General features: G+C 56.0%; 1 protein-coding gene across 1 annotated transcript in view; it reads right to left on the bottom strand.

Moving 5' to 3' along the window:
• Positions 1-13861, bottom strand: part of ADGRA2 (adhesion G protein-coupled receptor A2) — a 35302-nt gene extending 21441 nt beyond the window's left edge. Inside the window, exons 1-2 of the mRNA XM_057697216.1 lie at positions 13218-13861; positions 376-447 (exon numbers count right to left, since the gene is read on the bottom strand). Coding sequence (XP_057553199.1) covers positions 376-447; positions 13218-13480 — 335 coding nt within the window. The 5' untranslated portion in view covers positions 13481-13861. The remainder of the gene's footprint in view (positions 1-375; positions 448-13217) is intronic.
• Between the last annotated feature and the right edge of the window lie 4270 nt (positions 13862-18131).

The following is an 18131-nucleotide window of genomic DNA, read 5'->3' as shown; positions in this document are numbered from 1 at the left end:
GGCCTCAGTCACACTAAATCCTCCCTCCGCCTTTTACGCCGGGCCCCCAGCTGGGAGCGGGAGGTGGTTTCTGGCCAGTTAAAGGGCTCAGGCCTCGTAGCTAATTGCTCATTAAAGAGCGTTAATGAGCTTCCCACAGCCCCATCCCTGCCTGGACCAGCGCGATGTCCCCACTTCCCTCTGCTGTCACCGGTGAGGGAGCCGGTCTCTCTCTGACCAGCCCCACAGCCCTCCACTAGGTGGTCAAGTTCAACTCTGGGCTCCGCTCGGCCAGCAGGTTCAGGGTCGCGGAGCCCTGCAGCAGCCAGTATTCCTCACCCTCCCTGGCCCAACCTCTTGCCCGTGACCTCTGACCCAACCTGCCCGAGCACTTACAGTTTCTCCAGCAGGGGCAGTCCCACGAAGGAGCCGTTCCGGAGCGCTGTGATCTTGTTGTTGCTCAAGAGCCTAAAGGAACAGGGAGAACACAGATGGGAGAATGTTGTCTTCTAAGTGGCGCCCCCTGAAGTTGTGCAAGGATCTCCAGGAGACCACGGGGAGGAGCCAGCGAACGGTTTGGGCAGACTGGTCAGCCCACTGAGCCCCTGGTCAGACATGTTACCTGCCCTGGGTCCCCCCCCCCCACCGCCTGGATCTGACTTAGGCTCCGTGTGCAGGTGTGATGCCCTGTTTCCACCTGGCAATCACTGAGCGGAGCCCACAGTGCCCCCTTCCTGCCTCCCATAGCTCTCTCTTGCTTAAGCTGTCAGCCCAGTATCCTGACGACAGTGCTGGGGAGGACGGTCTGAATTGGGTCAGGGCTCTGGCAGGTAGAACAGGAAGCCCAGCAGGTATGGGGGCAGGTGGGAGGCACTGCCCTTCTTCAGGGTCACCATCACTCTTGGAGCTGAGGACCTCACCAGAAGAGGACCCCTCTGCGCCCTCAAAGGCCCCCAACTCAGAAGGATGGAGTGCGGGTGTATCCCCAAACCTGTCTGCAGCCTTGACGGGAAATTGATGGAGTCCTGGGCCCTGGGGGAGCCCAGGCTGGAGCCTCTGCCTCCGCCCACTCAGAGGCTTGTTTATTTATTCATTTGTGTTTGGGAGGTGCAGAAAGGGACCTCAAGCTCCTGACTGAACCCACTCTGCCCACCCACTCAGCTTTTCTCTGCCAGGCTCCCCGCTGGGAGGAGAGAGTTCCAGACCAGCCAAAGGGCTCATCCCTTGAGTTAATTGCTTATTAAAAAGCTTTAATGAGCCTCTCAGCCTGAGCTCTTGCCTGCCCTGCACTCAGGCAAAGGGTTTCCCGTCTTTGCTCTGAGTGGTGGCGAGCGGACCTGGGAAGGCTAGAGGTGCAGGCCTCGGGCCTCCTCTCCAGCGGGCAGCCTCTGGGCTGGACAGTAAGGCTGGAGCAGGGGGCAGGGACAGGGCACGGCAGGGGCTGTCAGAGCGCTGCCCAAAGCTTACTGGAAGTGGGTGGGTGCAGACTGGCAGCGAGAGGACCCCAGACATCCATGCTACTCCAAGTTCAAGAGGCACGTGGAAAATAGACCATGGCCGGGATGCAGGCAAGGGTGAAAGGGGGCTTTGTGGGTTAGTGGGAAGAGGTGGACTCCTCATCGCCTTCCTCCGTTCTCCCCTCTCCAGAGAGGCCCCTCCTCCCCTTCTGGTCCCTGCCTCACTGTCCCTCCAGTGGTGACATTTCCCAGCAAGTTCTCAAGGGTGACTTGTGTGGAGGGTTTTGGGTGCGGGGAGGTAGTGCTGGGTTTCCAAAGTGCTACACACACACACACACTACCTGGATATTTCAAAAAGCACATCACATATGAATAATTAGAACTTTCTCGAACCCCGTCATTCTCACATTATGGGTTAGAATGGTTTTATTTCACGTTACCTATGGTGGCCAGTCATAAATAATCTTGTCAGTTCTCAGGGCCTCGAATGGCCTCATTCAGGCCCTGGTGGGGCTGGGGTGGCCCCTGGCTGCTGACAGGCTCTTGATGGTGTGAGTTTTATTTTTTATTTATTTATTTATTTATTTATTTATTTATTTAGGAACTTTTATTGAGATACAGTTAACATACAATAAACTGTATATATTTAGAGTGTACTATTTGGTATCCCAATCTCCCAATTCATTCCCCCCGCTACACTCCCCACTTTCCCCACTTGGTGTCCATATGTTTGTTCTCTACATCTGTGTCTCCATTTCTGCCTTGCAAACCGGTTGATATGTACCATTTTTCTATATTCCACATATATGTGTTAATATACGATATTTGTTTTTCTCTTTCTGACTCACTTCACTATGTATGACAGTCTCTAGGTCCATCCATGTCTCTACAAATGTCCCAGTTTCATTGCTTTTTACAGCTGAGTAATATTCCATTGTATATATGTACCACATCTTTTTTATCCATTCATCTGTTGATGGACATTTAGGTTGCTTCCGTGTCCTGGCTATTGTAAATAGTGCTGCAATGAACATTGGAGTGCATGTGTCTTTTTTTTTTTTAACATCTAAAGAGTTCAGACACCCCATTTTTAATAGAGAGACCCAGGGTCTGCCAGAGGATGACCTTGTAGTAGTTCTGACTCCACTGGTTTTTTTTTTTTTGGGGGGGGGTACACCAAGTTCAATCATCTGCTTTTATACACATATTGCCATATTCCCTCCCTTCCTTGACTCCCTCCCCTCGAGTCCCCCACCCTCCCTGCCCCAGTCCTCTAAGGCTTCTTCCATCCTCGAGTTGGACTCCCTTTGTTATACAACAACTTCCCACTGACTATCTGTTTTACAGTTGGTAGTATATATATGTCTGTGCTACTCTCTCACTTCATCTCAGCTTCCCCTTCACCCCCTGCCCCCTCCCATACCTCGAGTTCTCCAGTCCATTCTCTGTATCTGCGTCCTTGTTCTTGTCACTGAGTTCATCAGTACCATTTTTAGATTCCGTATATGTGAGTTAGTATACAATATTTGTCCTTCTCTTTCTGACATACTTCACTCTGTATGACAGATTATAGTTCTATCCACCTCATTACATATAGCTCCATCTCATCCCTTTTTATAGCTGAGTAATATTCTTTTTGAATGATGGTGTTCTCTGGGTATATGCCCAGCAGTGGGGTTGCTGGGCCATATGGTAACTCTATTTTTAGTTTTGCAAGGAAACTCCATACTGTTCTCCACAGTGGCTGTATCAATTTACATTCCTGATGGTGTGAGTTTTAAATCCAAGCTCGCCCCACCTCATCTGCGACTCATTCCCTCATACGCCCTCAGAGCCTGAGGTTCAGAGGTTGCATTAAATGTCAGAGAAGGTGAGAGGACCCCTCAGAATCCTTAGTGATGTTGGGAAGGGGTCCTAAAATGTCAGGAAGAAGGGTGAGAAAGGGCATCTGTTTCAGCACCACCCCCCAGCCCCCAAGGGTCTCTCCAAGGGATTGCCCTTCCCTGGGTCTTGGGGAGGGAGAAGATGGAGATGCTGATGGGGGCTGGGCACGGGGGAGAGGTGCGGGTATGGAAGGATGGAGGAACAGGGGAACCAGGTTATCACAGCCCCGTGCATGAAGGGGGAAGCCTGAGAAGGCTGCCAGACTTGAGTGGAGTATGGACCTGTTAAAGGGAGGGGAAAAGTATCTTATTTCCTGCAAATATGTCTGAGGGTCCCAGTTTGAGAAACATTGACTTTAGAAATGAAAATTTTACACTATGAAAATACCTTCTAATAAAAAAATTATCTCAAAATTTTCGTCAAAAATTTTTTTGTTTAAAGATCATTGAATTGAAAACAGAAAGTTAAACAAATTCTCCAACTCCCAAATCCCCGATATTAAAACCCCTGGGATCCGAACTGGAGAACCCGATATGGACAAGTCTAGAGGTAGTGATGGGGGGTAGGTACCCCACATCCTCCAGACTCTTTGGCCTTTAACCTTTGAACACTTTTCACATCCCCCAAATTGAACCCAGAACTGGCCAACAGAAGTACAATGCCAGCTGCATATGTAATTTAGAATGTTCTAGTAGCCACATTTTTTAAGTTAAAAATTAAATTAATTGTAATACTTTTTCTCCCCAATGCATCCAAAATGTTATCATTTCAACATGTAATAAATATATTATTATATATAATTAAAATATAAATTATATAAATAACAAATATTATTAGAGATATTTTCCCTTTTTTTTTGTACTAAGTCTTGGAACCTGGTGTAGATTCTCCTCTTACATCACAACTTAATTCAGACCAGCCACATCGCAAGTACTCAGGAGCCACAGGGGCTGGTGGCTTTAACCCTTATCCCTGACCTAGTCTCCCTGTAGCAAGCACCTCCTCCGGAGGAAGTCTGGGCTGCCGGGGAGATACGGAGGCTGCCAGGGTGGTGGGTGCGCGCCTGTGTGTGGCCTGGGAGCAGAGCTAAGGATGGAGACCAGCCTCTGGCTCAGAACAGATCATCTCCTCGTTCCCACCCCAGGGCCTGTGCTCTTTGAGGGCTGGGGAGCAGAGGGCACAGCGGGGCGGCGGTGGGCTTGGCTGCAGCCCACGCTGCCGGCTCAGTGCAAACGCCGGCCCGGAAAGTCTCGAAGTGAGATTTTTTTTTTCTTGTGTTCAAGAACATGTTCCTGGTACCTCACCCTCTAAGCCACTCACTAAAGGCAGGGCACCAAGCAAACAGCGCTGTACCCTTCTCCTCCAAGCGACCCCTTCTTGCCACATCTCCGTTTCTTGGACAGACTTCAGCAGGTGTCAGTATAGCTCATTCCTCAAATACCCAGAATTGGATCTTCTGGTCTTAACAATCTAGATTGGGCTGAGGAGATTCTACTTTAGTCCCAGATTGTCTGGCCTCCATTGTGCTTGTAGGTTCAGTTCTCTGGAGGTGCCCCCTGGGGGTATGGTCAGGGCGGGGACGGCAGGGATTTGGAGAGGGTTTGGGGCAGGTAGGACAGTTACAGGGCTGCTAATGGGGCGGATGAAACGCGCATATACATGCAGGCATGCGCGCGCACACACACACACACACACGCGCGCGCACACACACACGGCCTCTTCGAATCGGAAGAAAAATGTTCCCACCACACTAGGCTCTCATGGGAGGAAAACAGGCAGGGTGGCCCCACGCTTCCGTCCAGAGTCTCAGACACAACGCCAGTCTCTACCCCCTCCTAATTCCCGTCCCGCCAGCCCACCTGGACAGCCTCAGCAGCTTCCCCTGGCACCAGCACAGGGTGCCCACCAGGTGGACTTCATCCCAACCAGCGTCCAGCCTCTGAGACCCCAGGATCGCCCAGCCCAGCATCCCCAGCTTCTTCCTCCCTCCCTCCCTCCCCCGTCTACCACCCAACATCACATTTTCACAAGAAGGGGGGCCACTCCCTGGAGGCCCCTGTTCTCTACCCCAGAATCTGAAATCCGGCCAAGGAGAGGGGGCACACTGAGTCCATTCCAGAACTCTCTCCCGGCTCGGGTCCTATTTTAGGGAAGAGAAGCAGAGTTACCGCTAATGAGGCTAGAGGCCACGGGAGCGAGTGGCTGGCGTCTGCAGAGGCCCTGTGGCCTCTGGGCAGCCACAAGAACTCGCCAGATCCCAGCCCGACATCAAAGATGACCCTGTAGGGGTCCCGTGGGTACCACCCCGTGGGTACCACTCTGTGGGGCGTGGGGCCAGCACATGCCTGAACCAAAGGGTTCTCACACATGCAGGAAGAGTCATACATGTCACCCTCCCGACCCCCACCCCACCCCAGCACACAGATGCAAGGACCACAGGCCTGCACACTGGGGTCCTGTGCTTTCCAGGAATTCTGAGCCTGGAATTTAGGCCATTGCCAAGGCCCTCTGAGCTGGGAGGGCCCCGTCTCCAACACCTGCTGCAGGCACCTTGGCAGTGTCTTCAGGAGACCATCAGTGGGGGGAGGAGGTGGTCCGCTCATTGACACCAAAAGGGCCTCAGGCCCAGACCAGCTGCACCATCAAGGTGAAACTGCTCTCCCAGCCCCACCTACAGGCACAGTACCCGGGGCCTTGGAGTATCTCCAGGGCCCACAAAGGAATCTGAAACCTAAAAAAAAATCTCTACTGAAATATAAATGCCAGAAATGTAAATTAGTGAATGCTTAACTACAGAACTACCAAATGTCATATTATGCCAATTAGCAATAACTGCTCTGTTTCATGAAGGATGTATGTGCAATTCAGCGTGACTGATATGACAATGGGGCCTCCAAACGTGAGACTGCCTCTGGTCCATGGGCCCTGCTTTGACACACACCTCAGGCTAAAGGCTGCCTTTCATGTCCACTGAGCCTGACTGCAGGGGACATAAATGCTAGAGAGGACAGACAGCACTCCCACACCTCCTGCCATCCTTCCCTTGACCGGAGGCCTGTCAATGAGCCTCCTACTAGTTAGGAGGGCACCCAGGTGGGGCATCTTTTCCCCAGACTTTAGATGGCTGTGTCCTGAGACAGCCTCTGACTTCAGCCTTGAAGCTGAGCTGTCCAGGCAGGGCCTGAGGTCAAGATCAAGAGGGAAAACTGTCTTGAAATGGCTCCCACACACAGGCCTTCCTGCGGTCCTCTTCGCTAACCTACCCTCTCTGCAAGGTCATGGCATCCTTGGTTTCTAGGCAGAAACCAAGAAATCAGGGCTGGGATGGAGAGGACTAACCTACAGGTTTTCATGGTGGGTGGTCAGTGTGCCTTGATAGGGATTTGGGGGCCCCCATCACTGGAATTGAGTCTGCTTTAATCATTCACCCCGGGCATCCACTCATTCATTCTTCAGTCCTACATGAACACCTACTGCATGCTCAGCCCTGTGGAACACACCAGTACTACAAACACGAATGAGACCTGGTGTCTACCTGTCTTCCACTCACGCAAGCGGGAGGAAGATGTGTCAGACAGGGTGGACTCTTTGTGTCCTTGTATCCACCGGGTTTGAGGAAGCTGAGAAGTTACTCCCAATCCACCTTAAACACTTCCTGCACGCATGCCTAAAATCTCACCACCGGGGAGTCAAGCTTTTAGGCGAAGAAAGCGGGTTTCTTTTAAAATATAAATAAACCTGAAAGGACCCATCTGTTATCAGTCTTTTATACCTAAGTATAAATTAGAGGTTTTCCTTGGGAGCTCGGAGGCCCTGCTCCTGTCCTGCTTTGTGAGCCTGTATCCAGCCTTCATGGTGAGACTGCAAGGCCCCTGAGGGCAGAGACCAGCTCTCTCTCTGCCTGGCACCGGCTGGACACACAGCAGGCACTGGAGGAATGGCTGGATGGGTGTCTGGAGCACAGAGATCCAAAGAAGGTGGGGGTGGTCCACAAACCCTGGTCTTCCCAAGTCAGGAGGCAGTTTCCTCCTGCCTCCATTTCCCCACCAAACCCCCTGTGCAGTGATTTTGTACAGTGGTCCCCTGAGTACACATGTATCCTTGGGGGTGGGTGCCCCTTTCCCAGGCTCACTATCCACGTGGAGGAAGCGGATTGGTTATCTCCCTGCCCTGGGCCCAGGGAGGACGGCTCTGATTGGTCAGTGTGGGAAGGGGCTGACCCGGAGCAGAAGCCCGGGAGTCTGGCTGGGAGCGTGTGACCTTGGGCAGGTCAGCCCTTCTCTGGGGGTTTTCTTAGTAAAAGAAGAGTCTGGACTGAAGACTCCCACTCCATACGTTTAACGTCTTTTCCTATCCTGGATGCTGAGTCTCCTGAAGTCTGGAGTTTCTGCTCCAACACACAGTTCCCAGCAGGCAAAGCGCCCTGGGGGATGGGGGGCGCGGAGAGAGGAGAGGAGAGGGAGGAGGGGGCTCTCCGACCTTTCCAGCTGGGAGATGTCTGGCCCCTCAAGTTCAGGCTGGAACTCCCTCCTGGGCCGCTCTCTTCAGCCGGTTCCCTGCTCCTCCGTGACAGATTGGTCCCCTGCCCCTCACCTGGCCCCATCCATCTCACACACCCTGGGCTACCCCAGCCCGCCTCTCCCCACTCCCAGGGCTGGGGAAGCTGGGTCCTGGGAGGCTGCCCGCGTTAGCTACACTCCAGAGTGTCTCTGCTCCCCCACCCCCACCCCCCGCTCCTAAAAGCAAAGGAATGTTCTGGAGTTTGGGAAGGATGGGGGCCCCCGGAGGAGGGAGGAAGGGGAGGAGGCAGCTTTGTCCTGTCAGTGTCTGAGCTCTAAATAGAACAGAGCGGCTGGGCTGGGGGAATGAAAATAAACAGCCCCTCTGAACAGCCCCTTCCTAGCAGTTACCGGATTTTCCTTCTGGTTCCTCAGCCCAGGGCCATTTCCCTCCTCTTCCCTCCCCTGCTCTCTGTCTGGTCCCAGGGAGGCCAAGGCTCTACCTCAGGGTGATGGGGGAGTGTGGGGTCCTGGTCCAGGCTGTGTGGCATTGGGGAATGCGCCTCCCCTCTCTGGGCTTTGGTGAGGAGAGCTCTCTGAATGGAAGGACAGACATCAGCTCAGAGGTGGCTGGAACTTTTCCTCCTTTAGGAAAGAGTTCTTATCCCAATGACTCCCATGTGGCATAAACTTAGGAACCCTCGTTCCCTTTAAAAACATGACCCCAAATTTAAGGGTCAGTTTATGGTGAGGTTCAAATTACACTGGTTTGCCTATGCCTTTGGGGGAAATTCTCAGAATCACCAGGACTAGGGATTGCATTCCCCAATCCCAAACCAGAGGGGTGATCTGTAGTTGGTGGCAGGAAGGGACTTCCTTGGGGGTCAGGAGTGGCTGGGTTCTTGCCTGGGTTCTGAATAATTCAGACCAAACAGCCCATTCTAGGTCCTGGTCCCAGTGGGTGGGTGGGTGGGTGCTGAATTATAGGTCTAGTCTTTTTGGTGCAAAAAGGACTCAACCAGTGAAGCACGGAGGGGTCTGCTCTCTGCCTGGTGCTCTTCTGAGATGGGACCCTGGGCCCTCACAAGCGGGTGACCTAAGGGCAGGGTTCCTAAAACCTCCAGAAAGGGGCTGATGAATCCTGGAACCTGGGCTGGCAGCCTCCAGCTCCTCAAGGAGGTAGTTGGAGAGACTTGTGGGCCCCTCACTTCTGACGGGGTGGGAGGGGTCCGGGAGCCCACGTGAGGGCGCTGCAGCTGAGACCCCGCACCGATGGGAGGGTAAAAGAGAGAGTGTTGGAGTCTCCAGCCTCTTCCCTCCTTCCCTTCTTTTTCCTCGCTCCCTCCCCCTCCCCCTCCTCTCCCGCACAAAAGCTCTCTGTACACAGCCACTTCCTCTGGCTGCTGTCTCTGAGCCCAGACCTTATGAGAACCATATGGGGGAAAAGAGGGTGGAAGCGAAGGGGGTGGGGAGGCCACGCGGGCCCGCCCCTCCAGCCAACATCTCTCTCCTCCCCTCGGGCTCTGTGCAGGCGGTTGGCACACTTTGCCCCAAACTCCCCCTAACTGGACCCCGCTGGCTGGGGTGAGGGGCACTGATGGGCGGGCCCAGTCCAGAGCTGGAGGTCCGGAGGGAGGTCTGTGCTTGAGAACGGCTTCCCTGAGGCTGGGCTAAGCATGGGGCCTGGGAAGGGGCCTCCCCTCCCCCCATGATGCTCCGGAAGGCCACCAAACTTTCAGCAAAGGGCCCCGGCCACCGCTAGGCACATCTGTGTGGCAAATGCCCCTTCTTCCCTAGGGGGGCAGCCTATGTGGTGGACAACACCCCCACATGGGAGGCTCAGGGGATGAGGGTTTGTTGGCTCTGGGAGAATCTGGGAGAATCTGGAGCTACTGACCATCCCATGCCCACCCACCTCACCACCCAGCCTTGGAATGTTCCCAGGTCAAAAGGGCCTGGGTCCTGCTGGGAAGGAACCAGAGATTTTTTTAAAGCAGACTTTGTGTCCATTGGGTCCCAAGTCCAGCCAGGTGAACAGTGAGTCTCTCACCTGAGAGGAAAACTAAGCAAATCCAACCGGGTTGGGCGTCAGCTAAGCGGTGTGACTCTTGGCCAGATGTGGCCCTCTCCCCACCTGGCCTCGGTCTGCTCAGCTGTCAGATGTCTATGCAGGGGCTGGACCTGCTGGTCTCTAGGGCCCCTTTCGGCCCAGGGACCCAGGAATTTATGACACAGCCTGGTATCCTCTGAGAGCCTGCTCCCATGTCCTGGGAGGTCCTCATAGATTTCCCTCTAGTGTTATCTATTATCAGGCCTTTCCTGGAATGCCTTAGCATCCCCTCTCTCCCTCACTCTAACTCCCAGAGCCCAGAACTAGAGGGCAGGCCCGTCAGCTGCTGCCCAGGGGTGGATGAGGGGCTTACAGTGGTCTGTGTCTCCCTCCCTCCACCCAGGTTCTCCCTGTGATAACTGCCCCCCCCTGCACCATGGGGAGGCCCATAAAGGCTCCTGCTTTAGACAGGACGTGCCCACAGCTGCCCCATGGACTGGGCCACGGGAATAGGGGGTGGGGTGGGGCAGATGGATCAGGAAGGAAGCCAAGAGTCCTGCTTTCCTGGAAAACTGTGGATGAAAATCCATTAGAGTTAAAAAAAAAAAAAAAACCCAAGGGTGGGGAGATGGGGCCTGCAGTCTACAAAAACAGAAGGCAGAAGTGGAGATAAGAGGGTGGAGGTGGTGAACAGGCTGTTCACAGGATGGCCCTGGAACAGCTTGGAAGCTTTCTAAGCAGAGACAGAGGCTTCCTGCAGACAGGCACCTTATCTAGCAATTTCTCTGCCTGAACAGTTGGCCAGGCTTCCCAAGGTGGAGACCTGAGTCTCCCCCTGCCCACCCCCGCCAGGACCCACGTTGGCAGGATGGTGTGTGGAGGGGACTGGGAACTGGTGGCCCATTCGGGAGGAAAACGGGAGGCGGAGGAGGGGAAAGCAGTAGTGCAGACGATGGGCCCAAGTCCTATTTCTTTGCGCGGGGCGGGGGGGTGAAAGGGGAAATTGGGGGGAAAAAATGAACGAGGAAGGAGGAGGAGTTTGGGAGGGCGTAAAGGTTTTCATGCTCTTAGCCTCTCTTTGCTGCCAGGCTGGAGCGGTGGAAGCCCCTTCTCAGCTTTTCTTTTCCTTCTTCCTTCGAGATGCTTGCTGGGTAGGGATGGGTTTGCTGGAGGGACTGAGTCCCCAGAAGAGAACCCCTGCCCAGCTTCTGCTGAAGAAGAACGTGCGCTCTTTTTCCTTCAGAAGCCAGCGTGGGGGAGGGGGTGCACTCAGGATCAGGGTTAGGTGGAGCCTCTGCGGAGAGCCTAAGGTGTATGTCCACGGCTGGTTTTAGTCACACCCCTGGCTGATGGGACAGAGGGCTCCCAGGGACTGCTCTGGCCTGCCCTGCCCAGTCCGCTGTCCCTGCAGAGATGTCTAGCCAGGCTAGGGGGTGGGGGGGGGGGGGCGCTGTTTGTTTGGGAGGTATCTTAAGCTAGGTAGGTCCATGGCCTGGGACAAAAGGAGGGCCCTTCCTCTGCGGATGGTTTGGGATGGGAAGGTGACCTAGCAGTCCTGCTGCTGCCACCCTGTCCCCAGTATATTCTCTCCCTGTCCCCGCTCTCTCCTTGGGGTGGCGTCAGTGGGAATTAGCCATGGCTGCAGAACGTTAATTACCAAATCATTCTAAGATGTGCTGCAAAACCACCTATTAAATGTTCCCCCCCTAAGATTCCCTAATTCCCAACACATGCATGTGAGCACGGCCGCAAGAGCCAGGGCACACACACCCCTCTCGGAACTGAATTATCTTGCCCCAGCGGGGACCCACACAGACACCCGCCCAACCACTCCACAATGCAAGCGTTTTTCTCCTCCAGAACTGAGTGGGCTGGGGAATGCCCAGGCCTGTCCGGACACTTCCGCACCAGTGGACGCTCAGAGGGACCTGAATCCGCCGCTGCAGCTGCCTTCCCAGGCCACGGCCGCATCCCTGATCAGCTGGGACGTGGGAGAGAGCCGAGACGGGGCTTCCACCCCGCTAAAGCGCACACAGGCACACACCCACCCCAGCTGGGGAAGATGCAGGCCAGGCGGCCAACGTCAGAGGCTGACCGGTCGTGTCCTGTCAGGAAGCGGGCTGCCTCTGAACTCACCCAACCAGAGGCGTTACTGTATTGTTCTGGACACAATCGGATAGACTGTGAGCCAGCTCCAACTCCGGGCAAGGGGCGGTGGGGAAACGGTCGCCACTGGGGTCAGGAGGACAGGGAAGGGGAAGCGGCTCGGAGGCTGGATCCAGGACAGGAAAGGAACCGGCCGCCGCCAGGGCGCGACCCTCCACTCCACGGCGTGCGTGGAGCTCCGGGCACGTGGTCTGCGCAGGAAATCGCCGCGGTGGGGAGGGGTCGCTAATTCTCCTGCGGTTGCGGGGACTTCGGACCCCTATCGAGCAGGCTTGGGATCGGTTTGCGGCGCAACGGGACGCTCTGGTTGTCAGCAAAGTGAGGGCTTCATAAGGCCCTGGCCAAGGAGGGAAACGGGATGACGGGAGGAGGCTGGGAGGCAGCCTCCTTCCTCTCAGCCAGGTTTCTCTCTCCGCAATCTTTGCGCGCAGAAGTCAGCTGAGAAACAGCCAAAATTTGTCTTATATCCGAGGAGGGGAGGAAGAGGGAGGGATGCAGGACTCAGAGCAGAGCTCGCTTCACTAGATGCGCGCGGTGGGAGAGGGGCCCTAGAGGAATCGGGACGCCGGGGTCTCATTCACACCGAAGCGCCTGCACCCCAAAGACAGACTTTTTTGAGCCCATCCTTCCGCCTGCACTAGGGAGAGGGGCTGCAAGCGGGGCTGGCAGGTTCCGGGGTCGGATGGGGCGCCCCCAATTGGAGGAGCCGGGCCCGAGGGGTGAACCCGGGAGACGCCTCCGGTGCAGCCAGGGACGCGTCCGCGGTGGCAACGACCACAGCCACCTACTGGGCCGCGGGCGTCGATCTGCCTTGAGCCTTCCCCCATCCCACGCACCGCAGGTCCCCGAAGTCTGCAACCGCAGCCCCGGCTAGACACTCAAGGGGCGCGGGCGTCCCGCCAGCGCGCATTCCCCGTCACCTGTGCAGGTGAGTGGGCGCCCGCGGTGCCTCTTTGGGGGGCGCACCCGCCCCCCAGTACTCCTTCCTCCGGCCACACCCCTGGAGCCCTACTCTTTCCCCTACTTCTCCCAAGCTTCCCTTCTCGGCTTCTGGACTCAGGCCTGTCCTAGAGTCTCTGAAGTGGCGGCATGGTCTCTGTGCCCTCTTTCGCACCCCTCCCGTCTGGTCTCCTTTCGCCCCTCGTCGGGGCTCGGGCCGGGCCGGCCGAGTAGGGTACTCACAGGGTAACGGTGCTGTTAGGCAGAAGGCCGGGCTCGGGAGGCTCCGGGAGGTCCCCGCCGCCGCACACCACCCTCCTGCGCGCCGGGCTGGGGGCGCCGCCGCTTAGCCCCTTGGGCCGCTCCCCCGAGCACTTGCAGCTGCGGATGGGGACCGGGCAGCCGGGCGCGCCCCGGGCCTCAGGCGCCAAGAGCAGGAGCCACGGCAGCAGCGGCAGCAGCAGGCGCGCGGGCGCCCCCCGCATCCTGCGTCCCGCGGCGCCCATCAGCCCATCGCCCCGCGGGGACCGACAGCGCTGGGGCCCGTCTGCGCGCCGGCCGGAGGGATCCGGGCGTGCGGGAGGCGTGCTCAGCGGGGGCCCGGGGCGCTCGAGGGCGGGGCGGGGGGCCCTGGGCGGAGGCAAGCCCCGGGGTCCCCGCCGCCGCGCCCCGGGGGCATGTCCGGCGAGCGCCCCGGCGGGGAGGACGCGGGCGCGGCTGTCAGCGCAGCGCGGCCGGCCCCCAGCGGCGCGGCCCGGCTCTCTGCGCGGTGCCCCCGGGCCGGTTGAGGCCGGGCCCCGCCGCGTCGCCTGCTCGCTCTGCGCGGGGCTGGGACCTAGCGGATCGCGCCGGGCTCCTGCCGCCGCCGCCGCTCCGTGCCATGGATGGAGGCAGCTCGGCTCGGCGCCGCTCGCGCCGCCGCCAGCCCCCGCCCGCCCTCCCGAGAGGGCGCCCTCCCCTCGCCAGCTCGTCCGTCCGCGAGGCCCTAGCGCCTCCCGATGCTCGGCCAGGCCGCCTGCCCTCCTCGGAGCCGGAGTGGGCCAGCCAGCTGGAGGCCCCGCGAGTCCCCTGCACCCGCCCCGAACCTAGACTTCTCCCTCCCGCCGCTCTCCCTCGAGCCGGGGATCTTCCTCTCCACAACCCGTCTCCGACCTCAGAGCCAAGCGCCATGGCTTTTCACAACACCCTTCCTCACTCATGCCCGTCCGGCCTGCACCCTGATGCTTCTGGGCTTGTCACTGACCTGCGGGCTTGGTCAGGGACGTCCGTGTTTTGGGATGAACGTTGTTTACTGCTCTGGGGTTGCTGAGGCTCCCTCCCCTTGACCCCTGGCCTGATGGGCCAGTCTGGAAGCCGGCGCTGACTCCCACAGCCCTGGTCCAGCCAGTGCAGGATACAAGCCTGAGACTAAGGAGGCTCAGACCCTGCGAGTGACCTCACCCAGCGGGGGCTGCATGTCATTCGGCCCAGGAGGGGTCAAAGGCCGAGGCAGGCCAGATCTGGCTGTGTACCTTTTCCACATCCCTGTGTGTGTGTGTGTGTGTGTGTGTGTGTGTGTGTGTGTTTGAGGGTCGGTGTGTGGAGAGAGCATGGCCCTGAGTCAGGCGGGCCGTTCTGGGCAGCTCTGACTAAGGACACAGCCCCTAACATCCTGGGGCCTGCCCCCTAGTTTGTGAATGCAAGCTGTAGGCTGAGAAAGTGAGTGCACAGGAGGTGGGGGGAGGGAGGGCACTCGGATGGGGATGAAAACTGCCTCGGGCCTTAGATGGGCTGTCATGCCAGCTGGGAACCAGGCTGGGGACAGAGGGAAAAGTGAAGTGTGGCCCAGTGTGTCTGCTTCCTCAGTTTCCCCACGAGGGTGCCTTTTCTGCCACTTAATAGCACCTTTGCTGTGGAGATGCAGGCTGCAGGGGTTGGGGGATCCCTGGGTAGGGCTCGTGTTCCCCATCCTTCACTGGGCCACCAAAGGGGTCGCTCTGGTGACTGCCACCTTCTTTCTGTGCCTTTGGCCCTGCTGGTGTGTGTTGCACCTTTTCCGGCACGGCAGCCTTTCAGCCGGGTCCCTCACCTCCCCCACCCCTTTACTGGGAATGACTTCTTTCCCTTGCGTGGGCGGCAGACGCTGAGCCCAGACACTGGCTTCTTCTGGCTCCACAAGTCTCTCCCAGTTGCAGGCTCTGGTTCCTCCACTTCCAAAGATAAATAAATAGTGATTGCAAATGGAGGAAGGGAGAAGGGGACCAGCCTCCCCCAGCAGGAGCCCGCGCAGGGCGGGCAGGGGCTGGCCTGCATTCCTAGGAAGGGTCGTCACAGAGCCAAGGCCCACAGGCGGGTCTGCCACCAACCGTCCTGGTCACAGGCCAGGGAACTTCTCAGAGAGAAGAGCAGAGGAGGCCTCAGGCCTGGGTCACACAGCTTCCCTGTCATTTCTTTTTTGCTAAACGAAGACACTCTGAGTCTGGAAAGGAATTCCACGGAAACACCCGCTCCCTGAGGCTGAAATGAGGCCAAATGACATTTAACGAGGCGACACTTCCCCACAGGTGGGAATGGGGTGTGTGGTAGAGACGTTCACAAAACGCTGTCCTGTCCTGCTGGTCATCACTTTTGGTCTCTATATCCACCCAGGAAGGTGCGCAGAGCATGGGTGACTTCCCCATTTTACAAACCCGGATGAAGAAACCAAGTCTCTGAGAGATAAAGAGCCAGGGCTGAGAACTCACCCTCTGGTTCCTTTTTAAATACTCTTTTCTCTGAGCCATTTTTTCCCAGAAAAATCCTTCCTGGTTATCTGTTCTCAGAGATGCAGGGTGGAATGAATGTTTTCCAACGTGTTTTGAAGTTTGCGATACGAGGATGACTCAGGCTTAGTTCCCACCCTCAGGACATCTGGTTAGGAAGCTTGACCCTGGAATGAGGTACCATGATATAGGGATGAGGCTGAATTAATCCTGCCTGAAGCAAGGGAGGTGGCTTACCAGAAGTTTTAGTCCAAATCTAGGGCAGAAGTGTAAGCCACCTGACTCTACTAGACCGTGATTTTCCCCTTAAGGGTCTGGGGCTCACGTCTGCTATGCCTTCTCTAAAGAAGTTAGCCTTTGCCGGGTGCTAGCTGCCAGCCAGTCAGCCTCTGTCTCGCCTCCAGCCTCAATGCTGACCCATTCCTTTTTGTCAAGGAGTGGGTGGGGTCTCTCACCCCACAATTGACCAGATCCTCCATTGGGGGCAGCTGAGAGTGGAAGATGGGGTCACAGTCGGTGTCCCCTGCCTCCCACCCCACAGCAGAGCAGAGCTAGCACAGGACAGACTGCACATCAGGACAGCTAGCATCTACTGAGAGCTTGTTGCATGCTGGGCACTTGTGACTACATTTTACAAGAATTAGCTCATTTTGTCCTCACAACAGGGTGAGCATGGCTGTTTTAACAGACAAGAGGGGAAGAGGCACCTTAAGAGTAACTTGCTCAAGGATACAGAGCTCAGAAGTGATGGAACTGGGATTTGAACCAGGCACTCTGGACTCCAGAGTCCGGTTTTAACTGCCATGCTCTGTAATTTTAAGGTTGGGGGGGAATAATCACTCCAAGATATTCCCTCACTTCCCCTTGAGGTTTTCTCATTTTGATTCCCTGACCCTCTCTGAGCTGAACCTTTACAGACATCCACCTCCAAACCATAGGTGGTGGTAGAACCGGGACCCCCAGCCGTAATTCTTCTAGCAGAGCCAAGGAAGACAGAGGTTTTCCAAAGGAGTTCCACTACTTGGTGAGAAGAAAACAGTCTCTCTCTAAAGATGATGAGAAACTATAAACACATATAGCCTCAGAGCCAGCAGTAGCTAACACCTCCCAGCTCCAGGCCCTGGTCCCTTCTCCCAGCTGTCAGGGGCCCCACCCTGGTTGTTCACCTTTTAATTGTTAGGTTTCCCAGCTCCTCTGTGCCTTCTCATCTTTCAGAGGCAGGATCTTAGCACAGACGCAGGATAACCGTGGGTGAGATCAGGGCCCATAATTGGGTCGGTAACGCAAACGTGACTTTTCTCCAGGGCTCCGTTAGTTGAGAAAGACATGGAGGCACAGAGCCTGTGAACCCCATGCCCTTCTCTCACCTCCCCCTACCCCCCATAGCTCTCCCCCGGGCAGTCCTCTGAGCTCTCTGTCCTCTTTTCCTTGTCCAGAACCTCCCTGTGGGGACTCTGCTAAGCTGCCTGTCCTGTTGGAACAGTCTCACGGAGCATTCATGGCAGAGAAATGGTCATGCCTCCACCAGAAGGAATGAATGGGAATTGTGGGAAGCTACCCAGATAAATATTAGGACCTGCAAGGGCTTCCCTTTGAAGATCAGACTCCACTGCATGAGAGGTACCTGTGTATATGTTAGACACTCGCATAAGAGGGGGTCATAATCTCTGTCTCTGTGAAAATCCGACTCACCTTTTAAGTGAAATCTACTCACATTCTCCCAGATGATGGATAACCTCCTGCACTATGAGCACTGTACCTAACAGCGTGAGATTCTGAAGATGGAGTCAAATCCTGGGATCTCCATTTTATCGATTGTGTGACTTTGGGCAACTCAATTTACCTAGGCCTCAGTGTTCTCATCTGTGAAATGGGGGTAAAAAAGAATATTTACTTCAGAGGATTATGATGATGATGTCAGTTATATGTCAGTGGTACAGGTGTGGTATCCGATAAAAATGTATTTGGTCTTTGTTCCTGACCCCAGCTCCTAAAACCCGTGGCATTTCCTGAGTGACAGGAGTATCTTCCACTCTTCATCTGGAGCCTCTCTGGGCGCACCTGAGTTTATGCTAATGAGAGTGGTACTCTTAGTCTCAGGATGGGGGCTGGTCACCAGAAAGTCCTGGTGATTCCAGGGTTGGCAGTCTCAGCCCCACACACTGACCTCTGGGAACAGGATGGGGGCCTGGAGATTGAGCTTTATAAAAATACTTTTTTTTTTTGGCCACGCTGAGCATGTGGGATCTTAGTGCCCCCACCAGGGATCGAACCTGTGCCCCCTGCATTGAGAGCACAGGGTCTTAACCACTGGACTGCCAGGGAAGTCCCTGAGCTTTATAAAAACTCTTTTTTTAAAAAATTAGTTAATTTATTTACTTCTTTATTTATTGGCTGCATTGGGTCTTCGTTGCTG

Source organism: Hippopotamus amphibius, chromosome 10 (assembly GCF_030028045.1).
Source record: "Hippopotamus amphibius kiboko isolate mHipAmp2 chromosome 10, mHipAmp2.hap2, whole genome shotgun sequence".
NCBI classification, from domain to species: Eukaryota; Metazoa; Chordata; class Mammalia; order Artiodactyla; family Hippopotamidae; genus Hippopotamus; species Hippopotamus amphibius.
This window is presented reverse-complemented; position numbering and strand designations above follow the sequence as displayed.